Source organism: Chlamydotis macqueenii, chromosome 8 (assembly GCF_036417535.1).
Source record: "Chlamydotis macqueenii isolate bChlMac1 chromosome 8, bChlMac1.mat, whole genome shotgun sequence".
NCBI lineage: Eukaryota > Metazoa > Chordata > Aves > Otidiformes > Otididae > Chlamydotis > Chlamydotis macqueenii.
The window spans coordinates 5,829,527-5,847,759 of record NC_141563.1 but is presented as its reverse complement, the minus strand read 5'-3'; the positions used below and the strand labels follow the sequence as shown (position 1 = coordinate 5,847,759).

General features: G+C 40.0%; 1 protein-coding gene across 6 annotated transcripts in view; it reads left to right on the top strand.

The window, feature by feature from the left end:
• Positions 1-18,233, top strand: part of CAMSAP2 (calmodulin regulated spectrin associated protein family member 2) — an 87,863-nt gene that overhangs the window by 32,747 nt on the left and 36,883 nt on the right. For 3 of the 6 annotated variants that reach the window (XM_086754096.1, XM_086754097.1, XM_086754100.1), the window contains exons 3-5: positions 10,532-10,693; positions 11,374-11,457; positions 17,780-17,812. In XM_086754096.1, the coding sequence (XP_086610222.1) occupies positions 10,532-10,693; positions 11,374-11,457; positions 17,780-17,812 (279 nt within the window). Of the gene's footprint in view, positions 1-5,082; positions 5,177-10,531; positions 10,694-11,373; positions 11,458-17,779; positions 17,813-18,233 lie in introns of all 6 variants that reach the window. The other 3 variants (XM_086754098.1, XM_086754101.1, XM_086754099.1) reach the window with 2 other exon arrangements.

Sequence of the window (18,233 nt, the reverse complement as noted above, 5' to 3'; positions counted from 1 at the left end):
CTCTGGAGATTCTGGCCTGGCTTGGCGTCATCCCTCTGCAGTCCTTGCCGTTCACACCACCTTACTCTCCAGCTCTTCCAGGCAAAACTGTCTTCAGTTCTTCCAAATGTTCAGCACCCAACCTACCCTCACCTTCCCAGTTAACAGATGATTTAACAGTTGAGGTTCATGTGTGGGGATCGCTCCTGTTGCCGAAGCAAAGATTTAACTGTTACGCAAAGGGCTTGTGTGGTTTCTGGACAACATGCGCTGACGTAGCTTGTGCTTGTAGCAGAGGTTTCTAGTAACGCTACTGGTATTTACTGCTCTTCTTGGGAGCACAGCAAATACTTCCTTATGTTCTAGTGATCGCCACGTTAAGTCATTGAAATGTGTTATTTTGAAAATGAAGGGACGGGAGTCACCATTTTTCCTGTTTCTGTGCTGTGTTTTTCTGTCCAGCTGTTTTCTCCGTTTTGTTTCATTTGTCACCCTGCCCTCTTCCCCTGCTTGCCTCAGCTGAGGAGAACAGGAGGGGCGACGTTTTGCCAAAGAGAATAGTTATTTACTATGACGTGAAGAGGTTATTGCTGCAACTGCCTGCGCTGTTTGGGGAGCTACTCATCACGCAACACCTCCTGGAGTAACATTATGAACCAAAAAGGCATGAGGAATGAGAACATGATGGTGTGGTTTATTGTTTTAATCTTTAAACAGACTTACGCACTGGCAGTTGTTCCATTACTGAAGGGAGGTGGAGGAGAAAGACTTCTCCAATTCGTTGCTGTGCCATAAAAGGGCTCAGTTTACGAAACGGTACCTGTGAAGGATGAGAACAGGCATCGTTTTACCCTGGTTGCTGGTTAACTGAGAAGTAGTATCTCGTTCACGACGGTCTCCTGCTCTATCTTAGTTCTTTGGAAAAGAACATTCTGGTCTTTTGTATCTGTAGGTCACAAGCTAATTACCTTTTTGTTTTTAAAAAGAAAGTTTTCTTGGAAAGAAAAAGTACTTACTGAAGATGGTATCGTATCTACAACTACTATTCACGCCTTTACCAAAGTAACTTTTAAGAAAAGCTGTAGTTACTATTTCATTGCCCTTCCCATTTTCCTGAAAAGCTGGTGAAAGACAACCTATTGCCTTACAAGTACGCTGCTTGAATTCCAGATTGTTTTCACAGTGGAGTGATGGTTGATGACAGAGCTCTGTATCGTAGGTATCTCGTCCTCAGCACAACCCTTTTCTGTCTGCCAGTCCGCTCCCGTTGATCTGCCGCGGTTCCCCACGCAGACAGGGATCCTGCACAGCCCTGCGCTTAGCAGAAGCAGATAGCAGTGGGGACTATCGCCAGATGTCCCGCAGAAACCTGCGGCAGTGGGTAAAGTGGACGTCCCTGGGTCCAAGTAATCTGCTAAAAAGGATTATTGGTACAGCAGGATCTCTGAAGGCACCGAGATTGCTCTTTCTGAAGCATGAATTACATACCTGAGTACAGGGTTAGCTGGGAAGATGGAAAACCAGATTGTGACATTTTCAGTAAAATAATTGTTCTGTATCTGTGCGTGTGCATATATGAGTCTTCCTCTGAAGAAACCTTACTTTACGTTAGAGATTCTAGATCTGTCTTAAAGCTTGCTGTTTAGTCCAGATTAACAAAACAAGTGGAAAAGCCTTTGAAGATACTTGTCAAAGCATCTGTAATGCGCCTTTTCCACTTGTGCTGTAACATCGCTGTGGCCCGTGCCGTTGTTAGCAGCCGCTGTGGTGGCTGGCCTGTCGCAATCCTTTCGTAAGTAGATGAAAAAGGTGGGCCAGCTGTCTGCTTCAGTAACGCTGTTAGCCAGCAGCTTGTCACTCACCAGGTTTTACTACAGCAGCAGCCGTAGGGAAACAGGTTTGTTGTGATCGCTATAATTTTCTGTGTCAGCTCTGATTTCTTTAACGCTGCTGATAGAATTAATTTAAGGAGGAGACTGGGAAATTTCTTTTGACCTTGGCTGTTATTTTAGAAGGAAATGTTTCACAAGGTCAGTGTCCCTCTCATGTCTTGCTGTGCTGTGGTCTATAAATGCGATTTCTCTATAAACCTTTGAGGAAAAGGACAAATAACTCCTTAATGTAATTGCCATTACAATAATGAGTGTGATGACCTAATTTCTCTGCCCTTTTTATGGTTAATAAAGAAACAGCAAGGAAATTACCAAGAGCCTGTTCATATGCAAATACAGGAAGATTTCAAGTTATGTTTTCATAAAAAAAAAATTAAAGCTATTTTCCTCTTTTTTAAGATAGCATGTTGGAATGACCAGACATAATATTTTGATGTCTTTAGCGAGTATTTTCCTAGATCAACAAAGAAAGCTAAGCTTAAGAAAGATTCTCATGCTTCTGTCCTAAAAATAGATTTTTGTACATTAGCAGTTTAAGAAAAATCACTGAAACAGTTCATAGGTTCTTGAACACAACTTTATAAAAATATACTGATATTTGACATGTGACAGAATGAAGTTGTCCCTGGGTCTTGGATGCTTACGCATCAAAGGCATTGGTTTCAACTTTGTGGTTTTTTTAATCAAAGATGCTAAAAGTTACATGTCTCCCCAACGTACAAGAAAAATACAAATTTGAACCAAGAAGGGTGGTCACCTTCAAAAACGAAGATGAGTTTTGCAACAAAAAAGCCAAATCTCTTGTTTATAATTAAAAGTTGTTCTTCAAATGCCTTCCCTGAGTAATTTCAGTCTTCATTTCAAGTGCTGTATTTTCGCAGGAGTCTCACACGAGTTCCAGCTGGGAGGCACGTCTCCCGAGGAAACAGAGTGGAGTGTAGGAGCTAAGGGCTTACCCTGGGACGCCAATCCCAGAACTGGGGAGTGCAGCCACCCCGCCATGATGTTAGTAAATGAAACCTTAAAAAATTACTTGTAAGGGTGTGCATAGAGAAGCGGAAGGAAAATTATAAGGAACCTGTTCAGGTGAAAATGTAGGAACGTTTTATGGTGACTCTTCATGCAAAAATTCACTGTTTCCCCCTTTTGAAAGATGGGATCTTCTTTGTTTTCGGCTTCTCACACCATCTTGTAACAACTTAGATATTACGTGGTAGGCTGAATTATGCTGGATTAAATTCTACATCTTTTTACACTTTCTTTAAAGATACTCCAGATTTATATTGTAGCAGAGCAGCGCAGCAACTTGCAGCGTCCAGCTGGGCTTTGGGAGAGTTGCAGGTTTTCTACCAACAACCCTGGAGTTGAGTTGAAGGTTTCCATTGATGATTTAGCTCTACTTTGATTCTCTTTTGGTTTGAGAAATGAGAGCACCATAGCTAACTTCATCTTTCTCCTCTTGTAGGAAAGCAGTGTTCTGTGTTTACCTTGATTTTAAAGGTAATCAAACAAACCACTATCTTGTACTATTCATCACTGTAATTAAAGCACCATCTTTCACTCTCATTAGTGCTATGTGCAGAAGAGTTCATTATTAGAACTTGGTTCATCAGAACCCAGAGCCACTGGCCGGTAGAAAGAGACGTGTTAAGTGTTGAGAATTATGTAGAATTTCATCCTCTGTGCTACTTTAGGCAGAATCTTGATAAATTATTGTAGTAATACCAAGTTGATGGTGTGTCTTCTACCAGCTGGTCTTTTACATTCATTTGATGCTTTAAACCTCACAGGGATTGTGAGATAAAGTGTGAGAGTAGCTAATTGGTGTCATACTAAGAAAAAGGCAAGACAGAAAGCATGTTCTGTCAGTTACCCGAGGAACAGAAGCTACCATTCAAAAATGGCTGTCACCATTTAACCGGGAAATGGGTTAACTAGGAGCCTCTGTTGCCAAGTTTCGAACCGAGCCTGCTCTGATAAGGTACTGAGAGTGGCTCTGGGTGGCTCTGTCAGCGGGACTCGTGTTCCTCCAGCAGATGTTCCGAGATGAACGGGCTTGGATGCTTCCCGGTGCTACCTGCCTCTGGAGGGGTTTGAGCTGAGCTGCCAGAGAAGTTCAGCCGCTGCTTTTAACGTCATTGCTATGCAGGTACGCGTGAGTCAGGAAGAGGGAACTACTTTTTATTTATATATGGGTAGAGTTGATTTAGAACTGAAGCCTTGTTTCTCTTTTTCCCACTCCTGTGTTCTTCAGAGATTGGTGGAGATGGTTGTGACAGCAGAAATTCAGATGGTATTTTATAAAATGACTGCTGCTTCTTAGTTTAAATGTCCAGGGCATAAGGGCAAGGAGACAGTACATATATGTAACAGAATATAAATTTTTGTAAGGGATTTTTGTTTTCTGGTTTATCTAGACAGGATTTGACAGTGTGATCTAGGAAAATCCTTAATTAACTGCAAAAAAACCAAAATATTCTGGGAAGTTTGAGGCTGGAGCTATATATGATTCTAAATGTTTATAACTATCCTGTTATCGGTCATCCTACATTAATTTCTTAGTTTAACCTATCCAGCTACAAATGTTTTATTTTTGAAATATGAAGTTCTTGGCATAAAGGCACTCAAGTGCCTTTGTGGGTTTTACCGTTGGGTATTTGATTCTTCCGGTACGTGGGAGACAGGCGACTTCTGGAGTAATTGTTAAATATATTTTAAAAAACCAAACCTCAAAGTAGGTAGTGTGAAGCTATGAAATCTGACAAAATAAAAATAATCTGAAGAACACCATTTGCTGGTTCTTGATTCCAGTGCGTGTTGTGCAGGTGTTCTGGTTTCACTGTGACCTGGAGTGCAGCAAGCTCTCCCTTGGTTATGTGAATCAGAAAGAATTCAGGAATTCTCTGTTAAGTATTTAATTAGGATTGTGTTAATAGATCAAATTACTAAATTCCCTAACAAGCATAATGAAGAAACCTTAGGTAGAAGAACTTAGAAGTGCTATCAAAATGCGTAACTCAGCAAGTATCTGTACTTAAATCCTTTTTTTAGAAGCAAATTACATTTGCCATGTCAGATGTGTATAGTCAGTCAAATAATGATGTTTTATATATATATATTCATGTAAGTGATTACTAAATTCAAAAAGTTAACGAAATACAGGAGGTTATAATAAGTATGGAAAGTCAAACCCATTCCCTTTACCTTGCAGAACCTGCTAGGATGTGACTCAGTAATGCCCCTTCTCGCTGAACAAGCATCTGATCAGAGCCAAGCGCTTGTTCTTCATGAGAATGCAGTGAGAGGTAACTCGACATGATCGCTCCGTTGCTGGGCAGGAACAACTCGAGAGCTGGGGCTATTTTAGAACAGAAGCTAGAAAAGAGTTAGGTCCAAAAATCACCAAACGGGGTAGAACTGACTGCTTCAGACTGGTTCACTTTGTTGATAGAAATCTTTTAAAACTGTTATTTCTATTGTATTGTTAGATTTGTCTCCATTTCTGTATATGAATATTGGCGAAGTGAAGCAATAGAGGAGCGGGGTTGTCACTGGCGGGCTCTGCTCATGAATTCCTTCCTCACCTCCTGCAGTATCAGCCTTGGCCTGTGCTTTCCCTGAGCTGGATTTCTGCAATTCTCTTTCTGGCTGTGTTTCTTTCTAGTTGTCTTTGCTTTGTCTTGATAGCAGTCTGTGGTAACAATCACAAAAGGAAATGTGACATTAATTTAAGAACTGGTACATACTGGCAGGTCATTAATGGGAATTTCAGTTTTACTTTGAGACGTGTTACTGACAGTTAGCATTAACAGACCAATTATCTTTAGGAATACACTGAACATTCAATTTATTTTTGTGCTTTCTTGTATGTGATACCTTCAGTGTGAGTTTCATCAAGCCCATGGAATATACTCTGTACTCTACTGTTAGCTCAAGTAACTGGCTCAGATTACTGATTTTTACCGTATGGTGAGAACTATCTGGGTCTGAAACCCTTGTTTTCAGTTGGTTACACGCACAGCTATTGATACAAGGCGATATAAATATTCTCCCAGCTCACTGTGAAGAGCTGACCTCTCCTGTTCTCTGCTCCAGCACCTGATCCGGTGTAGGCAAAATCTTTAGGGAATTAGGTAGAAATATGTATGTTTATTGTGCAGGTGAGAACTACAGTGTGAAGACTACTTTTTTGTTAAATATGACCAAGTTCCTTCACAAGATTCTTGCCAAAAAATGCTTGAAGCATGACCAGCTTCCATAAGAACAGAAATACATATTCCTGTTTACAAAAGCCACATCCTGTCAAAGATCAAATCTCTTCTCCAAAGCATAGCGAGATTAGGGGACTTGTTCCGTCAATAAAAGACTTAAGGAAAAAGTCCTTTATTTATTTTAGCACAAGGATAACAATTGCATCCTCTGTTTTCTCTCTGACAGTTTCTTCAGTGGGAAATGGTTTTGTCTGTGGTTTTCCTAAAGGAGCAGGCCAAAAGAGAATGGCGTATGAGAAATACCCTTAGCAGCTGGTGATGATGTAAGAGCTGTCTGTAAGACGCGGTATTTCTCCAGAAGTGTCTGTGCGTGCGGTACCACACGCACCTTTTACGCGGTACACTTTTCACTGAAGTGGTTTGCAGTTCCAGGGAGGGGAGCGAGCTCCCTCAGCAGAGATTAGGCAGAGAAAGCATTAGCAGCCATGCTCAGAATAATTTTTCTTCTGCATTCAGTAAGCTGCTTACTGAACTATTCAGCGGTAGAAAATAAAGCTCTGGAACCGACATTACGGGGCAGAAACTACCTAGTAATTACATGAGATTGGAAAGATTACTGAGTTAAAACTCTTGTGTTCTGTGCAGGGTCTAGCTGAGGAGGACAAAGCCGTGCTTGTGTCTGAGAAAATAAAATACCTCGAAGAATCCAGCATTTCGTGGGGTTTTTTAAATATTTTATAGTCTGCATTGTAAGACTTCAGTACTTTGCACCGTTGTAGTGAAATGATCAAAGAAAGGAAAGATTTTTTTGAATTGGCTTAAACCAAATCTCTGCCTAACAAAGTTTTGTGATAAAACAGTGTATTACTTCCTCTGTTGTTCACTAATTGCTCTTGATATTTTATTGTTTTTAAGATATTTCTCTAATAGTTTTGTACTCTGTGTAATTTAATATGTTACTGATTTTTTTAATGGTTTCTCTAAAAAAATACTTTTTCAAAATCACGCGGCCTTATTTAAATATGCCGTGCTGCGCTTCTGGATTTGGGAGGTACGTGACAGCATGACATCCTGCCCAGGTATTTATTATGCTGCATGTCAGAATGCTGACATCTTGGAAAGAGCAGCGTGTGGAGTACCATCCTGGTACCGGTCATGGGCAGCTCCTGAGGAGTCCTTCAGGCATTCTGTCAGGGGCTTGTCCAGAGACAGAAGGTGGTGCTGAGCAGCCTATCCTGGTTTCTGCCCGGCTCGGAATCTGTGTTTCCCCCTCAGGTACGAAAGGTTGCTTCGTTGGGTTGTCATTCTGTCGTAATTGTGGATCTGACTGGTAAAAATGACCTCTCCCTCTTGCTTTTTAGCTGTGTCTAAAATGTGGTGTTCAGTGGGAGTTGTACAAAAAATGGAACTTTATTTACTACCAGCAGAACTTTTAAATTTTTTTTTTGAGAACTTCAGCAGTGATGCTGATAAACCCTGTATTTGGAACAGTAGGTAGAAACCAGCAGTTTTTATTTCAGTCTTTCTTGTTGAGCATAGTGAATTAAAAGATGTAAAATAATGCAGCTTGTCTGACCCCTGCCAGAATAAGTGGAAGAAAACCAGTAGAATGTATGGGGAATTAAATAGTTTTCTCTTTTTCTGTACCTCTTTTTACAAACAAACAACTGTTTTAGGTGTAAGCTATCTTATGTGCTTGCCTGGTTGCTTGCAATTTTCTGGGGGAAAAATCCATAGATGTTAATAGTTTTAAATAATTTTATTAATAAAGAAATTATTTATAAAGTAACATTTGTATTTTGCTAACTGGGAAAAATAGCAGTTTTGTAGTTTGTTTTTCAGGATAATTGATGCAAGTTGATCCAAATTATTCTTCTTATTATTTACTGTTTTTAAAAAATCTCCCTCTGAGCGTCCTGCCTGGATTATAAAGAGTGTAATTTGGAGTCACTTTTGGGACGCGACCCTGAAGATGCTTGTGTTTGATAGCTCATATGAAATCGAGTTGTGTCGTGGATCCAGTCAGTGTGGGTAGAAGTTTATTACACTTGGTTTTGATAGTATAGGTCATGCCTTTCGTTGTTCCCTCTGGATGCTGAAGTAGCTTGCCGTTCGTTAATAATTTGCTAGAAACATTGAGAATGTGACTCATCTGGCCAGTTGTAAATAATTTAATTTTCTTAATGTATTTGTAATGTATTGAGTGTATTGGCAGTTCTAGCAACACTTGAATGGCCTTCTCTCTCCACTGGCAACCCACTTGTTAGATACGATCAAGTCTCACGGAGAAACTGCTGATCCAGCGTGGGAGGTGGTGGCTGCTAAATTCCCTCTGGCAGAGTTGCCAGCGGTTGTGTTTCTTGCAGAGCACAGGCCCAGCAGCCAGTGAACTAGCCGTGGATCGCCAGTTGGGGAAGATGACTCTGCTTCCAAACCTGCTTGGAGCTCCCTTGCTGGAAGGCTGTGTCCAGCATGCGGGCAGGGGCTGGAAACCATCATCTTGTGCAGCAGCCAGCGCGAGCGGTCTGGGTTGGGACGGATGGCTTTCAGCACACCTCTAGCAGTAGCTCTCCCATGTCCGGCTGGGAAATGCGTTTTGTGCACTACCTGTTCCTAAAAAGCAAATCAAGCATTTTCTTGGTACTTTAATGTCTCGGATTTAACCCTGGTACCATTCAGATTAGACAACAAAGGTGTAGCAAGGGAAGACCATCAGAGCGATGACCCCTGGATGTCAGCGGTGACCCAGTCTTCCCTTCTCCCCTCCTGTTTTGGGCAGTACGCTCTGTCCTTTCCTTCTTAAGTACCTTGGGTGGCGAGAGTTCAGCTCCCCAGCTCTGTCCTTCATTCATATCTAGGAGCTTGTGTCAGTGGTCGGCCACTAAAGATCTGTAAATAAATTCCTGAGGCAGATGGATATGGTGAAAAAAGCTTATTTTGAATCAGCCGGTCGATGGCGAAGAGATGCTGGTTCCTAGCCTAGCGCACCGCTTCAGCTGGGAGCACGGATGGAGCACGGCAGGCAGAGGGCTCCCAGGTCTCATGCAGTGTCCGAAGAGATGCGGCTCGTCCCAGGAGGCCTGGCTGGCAGGAGCACTTCTGTGAATGTCTTTAGTTAGTAGATAAAGTATTGTTTGCCTTTTTTGTCAAAGAGAGCAACTTAACTCCATTTAAAAAACAGATGTGTGCTGCTGCCTGCTTTTGAGGCCAGCGTCATCATTTTCACTGGTGATACAGTAAGGGCAGCACAAAGTCTGGATCTCTTCATCTTATTCCTACTGGGAATTCTGGAATAAATGATGTGCGTGGCTATAACGATGAGATAGTGTATTGCTGTGTGACTCGCGTTGTTCATTCCTGTTGCCGTGGCTGTTGTAGCTGCCTTGTGAGGTGTTTATCTGAGTATTTTCAGTAGAATTGACAGGAAGGTGTTAACAAGTGTTTGGGATCTTTGTTTGCATCGTGAGCTGTGTTTAAAGGCAATGTTTTAAAAAATACTGTCTTTGGAAATTGTTCTGGTTCATGGGAAATGTTGCTTGATACTTAGAAAGCTGTTGCGTTTCTTCTAAACATGAAGCAGACACAAATCAGTTCAGCTGTAGGCACTGCCTCTACAAACCGCCATGGTTTGCTTATTCGGTCACAAGAATCTAATGTAGAGCCTGGCTGACATCCTCTTCTTTTTATTTGCTTGTTTTGGCGGGGTTGGTTTGTTTGTTTTGGTTATTACAAACTGTCAAATAGCCCTTGTTTTTCAATACGTAACACCAAGAGAAACACACCTCCACTTTTAACAGAAGCTATATTTTGTTTATCAGTATGTGCTTATTTTAAACCTAGTTATGCATCTGTAGCTTCATCTGCATAAGATAATTCGTTTACTAGAAGAAAAATAAGTATTTTCTATCATGTTTTTTACTTAAGGTTAGTATAACTGTGTCTTCTTCCTGGATTATGAGTTTAAAAACAGATAAACTTCCACTTAATCCAGCATTTTTGTGATGATGAAGGTTGTTTACCAGGCAGTCTCAGCTTTTATTTCCAGTACTAATAACATCGATCAGAGTTTCTTATTTTTCCTAGGGTGAGGAATTTCAAACATCTCTTTAGCTTTTTTAAGTGATGTAATGTTTGAATCATTAAACTTGTTTATTCTTTCCATTTCCAGTTCTTTATTTTTTATATTAGTTTTGTTACACAAGTTATTTTAATTTGCAGTAAGCATTTTTTAAATGAATGTCCCTGTGCTTTGTATTGTGTTCTCAAATGTGTTAGACGTGCTTGCCTTCATTTGTCTTTCATTCAAAAACTGACAACCAGACAGAAAACTTGCAGCATTTACCGTTTTGGTGTCTGTGCGTGTGTGGCCGTGTTCAGAAACGGTACGTAAGAAAGTGATTTTTTAATTTGATTTGCAAACTAATCAGGCATTGCTGCCTCTCTTTGTAGAGTGCTCACCTGGCCATGATCGATACTCTTATGATGGCGTACACTGTAGAGATGGTCAGCGTTGAGAAAGTGATTGCCTGCACGCAGCAGTACTCATCCTTCTTCCAAGCCACAGATGTTCCTTATGATATTGAGGATGCTGTCATGTACTGGATAAACAAGGTATGCGCACTGGAAAAGTAAGCTGGGATTTGCTTTGTAGACTCTATGATTCGATGAGAGGTGAGTGGGTAGGGTATGTATGTAGGTATATCAGGGCTGTGTCTGATACAGACTGTTCCCTCATCTGCTGTGTGTGGATAATAAAAAGCAAAGTTTACAGAAATAAGGTAAATGTGTCATGTGAACCAAATAAATGGGAAGTCTAAATAAAATCCTGTAATACACATTGCGCATGGTATCTGAGCAGTCACTGTTATGTAGAGATGTCATGACGGCTGCTCGAGGGTCTCTTTGGCTCTTTTTGCGTGATTTATCATGATTTAAAACCAAGATATTCTGCTTGTATTTGGACACGTTGTGCTTGAAGTGATGGACCGTCACTGCATAACAAACCAAGTACCAAGGATACACCGCTGATCAGATGTGATCAAGCATAATGAGGGGCAAGGTAGTTTGTACGGTGTAAAGCTAACAGCTAGTGACCCCAGACTGCGTCTGAAATGGACCTTTGCTGATTGTGCTTCAGGGCTGCAGGCTGAAATATTCAGGATATATAGTCTGAATATAGTCAAATCTTTTCAGTTAAGTCGGTTCTAGTGATTTATAGACCTTTTGAAAAGTTGTGATTTCTGTGACTGACCTCTTAGAACAGACCACTGGATAAACTACTTTGTCTCTAGGTAAATGAGCATTTGAAAGACATCATGGAACAGGAACAAAAACTAAAAGAGCATCACAGTGCAGAATCCGCAGGAGGTCAAAAGGTACGTGTAGGAGTTAAAATATTTTAATCAAGAATAAGCATTTATCTGAAAAAAAAAAAAAACAAACAGCCTACTTGCATATAGAATGTATAGAGAAATGTACACTTGCAGACATTGAACTTCTAACTGCTTGTTAAAGAAAGAAAGCTTGTAGTATTCAGTCATTTTGTTATTAGCTTTATTGTTTCCATGGAAATATGCATTTAAGTGTAACACTAGTAGAGTTGCACTTTTTATTCCCAGTTATCCTTTTTAACAAACAGATAAATCCTTGATAGCAGGAAAACATCTGTTATGTAAGTCCAAGGGAATTTATTAGGATTAAGGAATACTTTAGAGTGAATTAAAGCTGTAGTCAGATCTGATGTGAAAAAGACCACCGCGGTTTTTTTTAATCATTTTTCATGATTTTTTTTCCTTGTGAGTTGCATGCATCTCAAAAGAGAAATCTGTATGTGGCATTGTGGGAAGCATTGTTTTGGCTATGATCCAAAATACTGGTTGATTGCAGGTTTTATTATGTATACAATAAAAACAGATTGTGTTTGATTCCCTTTCCTAACAGGATTTTTTTCCTTTTGTTTGCGGAGCTTGGTTAATTAAATAACACTATACCCATCAAAATACAGAAGGGTAGCATACAGTTCCAGAGTGTGTAAAATTGCTTGCTTTAGAACGAGCTAATTTATCCTGTTGTGATACAGTTATTACTGGGGAATTGGGAATAACTTTGAACACCCTTTGGTGTTATCCCTGCGCTTGAATGCAGAACAGATTTCCTAGCTAGGAATCCCGGATCCCCTCCTTCTCAGTGCTCCCCTGAAGGAGCTGCAGGTTATCTGGCTAAATTAGAAGTCCAGCTTCAAAAAACAGGAGTGCCATGAATGTCACTGCACTTGTGGTTTCTTTTTAAATATAAGGAGTGATGAAGGCTAAGTAATACGTGACTCAGCAAAATAATTATTTTTTTTTTCCCCAATAGTGGTGTGACCCTGCTGCATATATTCTGATACAGAAAAATTAATCTGTATTCAGTAGTGATAATGGCATAGAAATCTGGGGAATAAGATGTCCTTGACAAGTTCGTTTCTCAAATTCAGATAAAACAAAGTAAACGGACCGTGGGGAGATAACCTATGATCCTCTGTCCTCTAGTGATTTTTCTTTTTCCTGACAATAATAGTAGGAAGTTTTGTGAGGGTTTTAGGTCACTTTGAAAAATGAGAATAACTTTTAAAATCCAAAGTGCATGAGTCTTAATGTGGTAAACAAGGATATATGAAAGAGAACATTATTATCAGAGCAATGCCATAAAATCATCTGTATTTGTAAAAATTCAGTAACGTCTATTTTCAGTTAGAGTTTGCATTCTAGATTAGGAATAGCAAGATAAAAATTTGGGTTTGTAATTTATCTTTAATGTCAGCGTTCTTGAATCAACCATTGAAAGACTTGTACAGTCTGTAACTCTGCTCCCATGACTGGACCCAGTGGAATAAAACATTTACCGAAAAGTGACGTGTGCGTCTGTGTGGTTTCCATATGAGTGGGGAAGCTGTAACGCAATTAGAGCCCTGTTCTGTTGGCCAATGTACAGATGCATTTGCAAAACAGCCAAATCATGCTGCCGTTGCCATATCATGGGAAAATTTGTAATGAAGGCCTTCTCTTCCATACAGTAAAATTTAGATACTGTTTTCCCAGGTACATGTTATGTTATTTGCCTCGGTACGGGATTGAGCGGCATAGATTACATTGCCGAGTAAGGTACTGCATGCTAGGGGGTTGTATTAGCGTGGCCTTATTAGCTGAAGTCTCAGCAGGGGCACTACCTCAGGCTCCAGCTGACCCCCAGAAGTCTCTTTTGTTGTGTAAATTTATTGTGGATTATGGTTTAAAAAAAGGAAAAAAGGCTATTAGAAAGTTAGCCATCCTTCACATTTGAGTACATGAGAAAAAATGAGGATAAAATTACTTGGCTGATGACTCAAAATATCATTTGTACATTAAAGTTTCAATTAATACACGATATAATGCAGTCTGCTTCTAGAAACTAGGTCTAGAATAGGAAATATTCTGTCAGCTCTACTTGGATGTATTTGAGGAATTTGAACTACTGAACTTTTTATTTTGCGTGCAGGAAGACAGCAACGTATTTTCAGCTCCTTCAGATCATTTAACTGCAGGTTTTCTTTGAGAAACACTGGCCCCTTCCAGTGATGGCTAATTTACTACTCGAATCTCTGTCATACTTCTCTGGTTGCCACCATCCTTTTCAGGCTGGGGCTGTCTTCTGTGATTTAGATTCTCTGTATTACCAACACAGCAGTTCAAAGGTGATGATTCCATTCTAAAATTCAAGAAACTTTGCAATCTGCCTTCTACTCTAGCCAAACACCTTTGGATATTTATGTTTCAGAGTTTCTAAGGTGTGGTCAGGTTTTGAATCTGAGCTAAATTTAAATTCAGAGTGCCTCTTCTGCTGATTTAGAGAGGTGGCCAGACAAACACGGGAAGAATAGATCCTTGTAGCCATTAGGGAAAGCTTTTCTTTAATTTATATTTCTGGCCAAGAAGCAGCACAGTTATGTACCTAAAAGGTGAAACAAAATTACTGAGTAGACTTTTGAATTGTTTCCTCATGTCCTACTGTGATAAACTCATACATTTTGTCAGTTGTGAAAAATAATTTCAGCATAATCCTCAAGCCTGCCAAATTAATGCCTTGCTGTCTTGTTACAAATCTGCAGTGACCCTTTTTGCAATAAATAGTAAATCTGTACATGTCTAAAAATTATAAGTGTCATATACACAGATTAAGAAATTATACAAGTGATAAGGAATATCTATTTTCTCAAATTATGAGATTGCTTTTGTTTTCCTTCACTTTCTCCTGCTGCAAGCTTCCTGCAGAAGATAAGAAGGAGTATGTGTGATTTTTAGTTCCAGGTGGTCCTCTGTGGATCTTGAGCCGGTGATTTGTGGTGATCTCATCTTTTTCTGGTAGAGTCTCTGCATCTTTTTTCAGAACTAGGATTTCAAGTTTTGTAGTGAATAGCTTTGGTTTTCAGGCTTCCGTTGAATAATGCGTAGTGAATGCACAGTTGCGCTGGTTAAACTCAATGTAGTTTCTCAGATTCTGATTTCTGATTTCTTCAGATTTTCAGTGGAGTTGAAGTTTTCTAAAAACTTATTACTTTTCCATCTGCTTTTGTGATTTAGACTGAATCAGTCTTAACGGTTGTAAGCCAAATCAGCGCAAATTCTATCAGAGAAACCAATGTTACCAAAGACCTGAATTCTTTAAATGTTTTTTAAAATTAGTTTAAACAGTGCAACTTTTTGTGTGAAGATAAAACACTAATGCCATAGTTCCACTTTGTTTAACGTGTCGTAAATCCACACAGCTAGCAAAAGCTAACCTGTCAAGAAGAAAAGTTTGCAGCAGGATCGGCTTCTTGATCCAATTAATGCAATTAATGCACAGCTGCATGGACACAAACGATGGTGCAAGGAAGACAGCAGAAACAAGTACTCAGTGAAGGGCATGGCTACCATGTTTTGGTAGTCCCATTCACCACAGGATGAGCTTACAGTGAGTTAAATTTGTCATAATCGTGTTTGAAACTTTTTCTTAGGGGAGATGAAACAATCTTCTTGTAAAATTGTAAGCCCTCAACCTCAGGGACTGTTTTGTTCTTTTATTTTGTTTTGTGGTTGGTTTGGTGTTGGTTTTGTGTTTGTTTTTGTTCTTTTAACATTGGGAGAAGTCAGTCAGGATTCTCTGCTCAATTTGTTTTACAGTGGCAGATTTTTAATAAGTTCCAGGGGAAAAAAGTTTATTCCTGTTGATATAAAGCTCCCGTTCAACAGCCATTGAATTCCCATTATGTTGTCCAAGAGATTTTGGTTTTTCTTTATATCTTTTCTTTAAGTGCCTTTACAAAGTGTATATTTATAGATCTTACAGCCTGTTTGAATTTAAACTTGATTATCTTCAGTCTTTCAGCCTCTTGAAGCATATTTGGAGTCATCTCAACCCTAGTTTCAGCCGAGTGGAGAAATAAAAATATATATTGGATTGCCAGTTCCGAGTTCAGTTTGTGCTGTTACAGAGAGCTAGTCTTGGGGATTGAAACAAACGTGTGCTTTTTCCCAGAAGAGTTCTTCAGCCTAGCATTGAACAGATATTGATGGACCTTTGTGCCAGTGTCTGAAATTTGTTTCACCTTGATAAATCAAAGAATGTTCCTGTCAGTGTTAAGGAGGAGGATAGGCAGCCAGGGTCTGATCTCAGTCCGCTTACCTACAGCCTTGCTTTATGATATGGTTTAACATTCCTGATTGCAGTTGAAGATTAAGATAATTGTTTTTAAATCCCTGTACTTTTCTTTACATTGACTATATGTCAGTAAGGTGAAGAGAAGGTGAACCCTATGGGAAGTGCTTCAGTTGAGTGTGATGGAAATGTCTGGAGCCACACATGAACCTGCATCTCGTAGTTAAATTCTTCTAAGTGGCTTTGGGGTTCTCCACTGTAACAATCCAGTTAAACCAAGGAGGAGAATGTTGAGAATAGTTATGTTACTAACACACACCCTTTTGTGTACAACACCTTTTTTACATAACCTTAGTAATGAAGCAGAGCTTTTATTTTAAGGGTTTTATAGAAGCACAGTGTTTTAACAACTACATAAAATAATAATCTGGTGAGACCCCACCTGCAGCACTGCGTCCAGCTGTGTAGCTCCCAACATTAGAATGACGTGGAGCTGTTGGAGCAAGTCCAGAGGAGGCCACGAAGATGGTGAGAGGGCTGGAGCAGCTCTGCTGTGAGGCCAGGCTGAGAGAGCTGGGGCTGTTCAGCCTGGAGAAGAGGAGGCTCCGGGGAGACCTGAGAGCGGCCTCCCAGTGCCTAAAGGGGGCTGCAGGAAAGGTGGGGAGAGACTCTTCAGCAGGGCCTGGTGTGACAGGACAAGGGGTCATGGTTTTAAACTAAAAAGGGAGATTCAGACTGGATATAAGGAGGAAATTGTCTGTGGTGAGGGTGGTGGAGCCCTGGCCCAGGTTGCCCAGAGAGGCGGTGGATGCCCCACTCCTGGAAACATTCCAGGCCAGGTTGGCCGGGGCTCTGAGCAACCTGATGTGGTTGGAGATGTCCCTGCTCCTGGCAGGGGGGTTGGACTGGGTGGCCTGGAAAGGGCCCTTCCAATACAAACCATTCTATGATTCTGTATGCTTCCATAGGAGTTTTTTCCACAGTAGCTTTAAAACTACTTTTTCATTATTTCCAGAAAATATTTCTCTTCATTTACAAAAAAAAAAAAAAAATCTTTCCTGCACTTTACTAATTGATTTGAATTTTTTAAAAGTTTCTACAATGAAATCAATAGAGTGAAGAAGATTTCTGTGTATATTTATAACACCAATACATAATGATTTTTTTTTTTCTTAATAGTAGAAGTGTTATGCCAGACCAGCGTAGAGAGTTACAGAAAAACTCACTGACTTCATAAAAACTCACTGACTTCATTGTGCTTAGGGTTAAGCTTTTAGGTCAAATTTTATATTTGTAACACTTTTTATTTGTAATCTGGTGTGGTATTTTTTGATCAAGTGTGAGTTTAGAATGGTGTGTATTGATTCTGATCATTTTTCTGCCAGAAGCCAAAACTCCATCTCCGTTTCGGGTCATTGCACATCATGCAGCTGATGCTAATGCAATTTGTCACTGCGAAAATATAACTGCCTGCACCTCTGATTGTTCTGAAAACTGTCCTACTACTGTTTACAAATGTTGTTCAATGTTATAAATGTCACGGTTTGGCTTGAAGTACCCCGTGCACATTCCACTGCAGCGAGTGGCAGCGTTACTACAGTGTGTTTGTACCTTTTGTCATTGCTTTCGCTGCCCCGCCTCCCCGTGTGTGCTGCTGGAGTTCATTTTGATACTTGGGATGTCGCGGCTTCAAGTCTCAAATGAATCCTTCCGTCGGATTGCATACGTGGGGTACAATTAGATGTGCGACAGCGTTAAATAGATCCGCACTGATCTGACAGTCTTATCCGCTCATGTGGGTAATTTAAACTGTTGATTTACAAGGACTGCAGACGTATTTCTCCGATGTTATTTCTGCTAATTAGTTCAATACGCAGAAGTTAGCGCACTAATGCTTACCATTAAATTACGATTCACTGTTATACAAAACTGAGAATGTTGAAGAAAATTGCCTTGTAAAAGTGATTATGAAATCTGATGAATTGTTCCTTTTTTTTCTTTGCTTTTTGCTTTTATTCTTTTCTCCTACTGCTTCCTCTGAAGTCTCCTACCAAATGGTTTTGGAAACTGGTTCCAGTAAGTTTGCCCAACTGCTTCACTTTGATCAAACAGCTTATTTTGGGAATGGCTTTATCCATGTCATGCCGGTCTAATCATTCATTTAATTTATCTCTACGAGATGATTTTGTAAGAGATTGCTCTGCAAAGGTGCACCTAATACAGAAGCTTATTTTGCAAGGTAATCTGTGCAAAATAAAAGTAAGATACGATGCTGGATAAGGAATTACTGTTCAAGCTGTCGAGTTCTCTATGGGTTTGTATAAGGCAGTGCTACCTGTGAGTAACTGATGTTGTACGATCAGGTTTTTTGCAAACTGCTCTTTTATAAGCTTTCAGTAAACATACACTGTTTGATACTGACTCTCTTTTAAAAAGAGACGTGCAGAAATAGTTTTTGGTTGTTGATGCTACATGGAATCTGAAATGTTCTGATTTA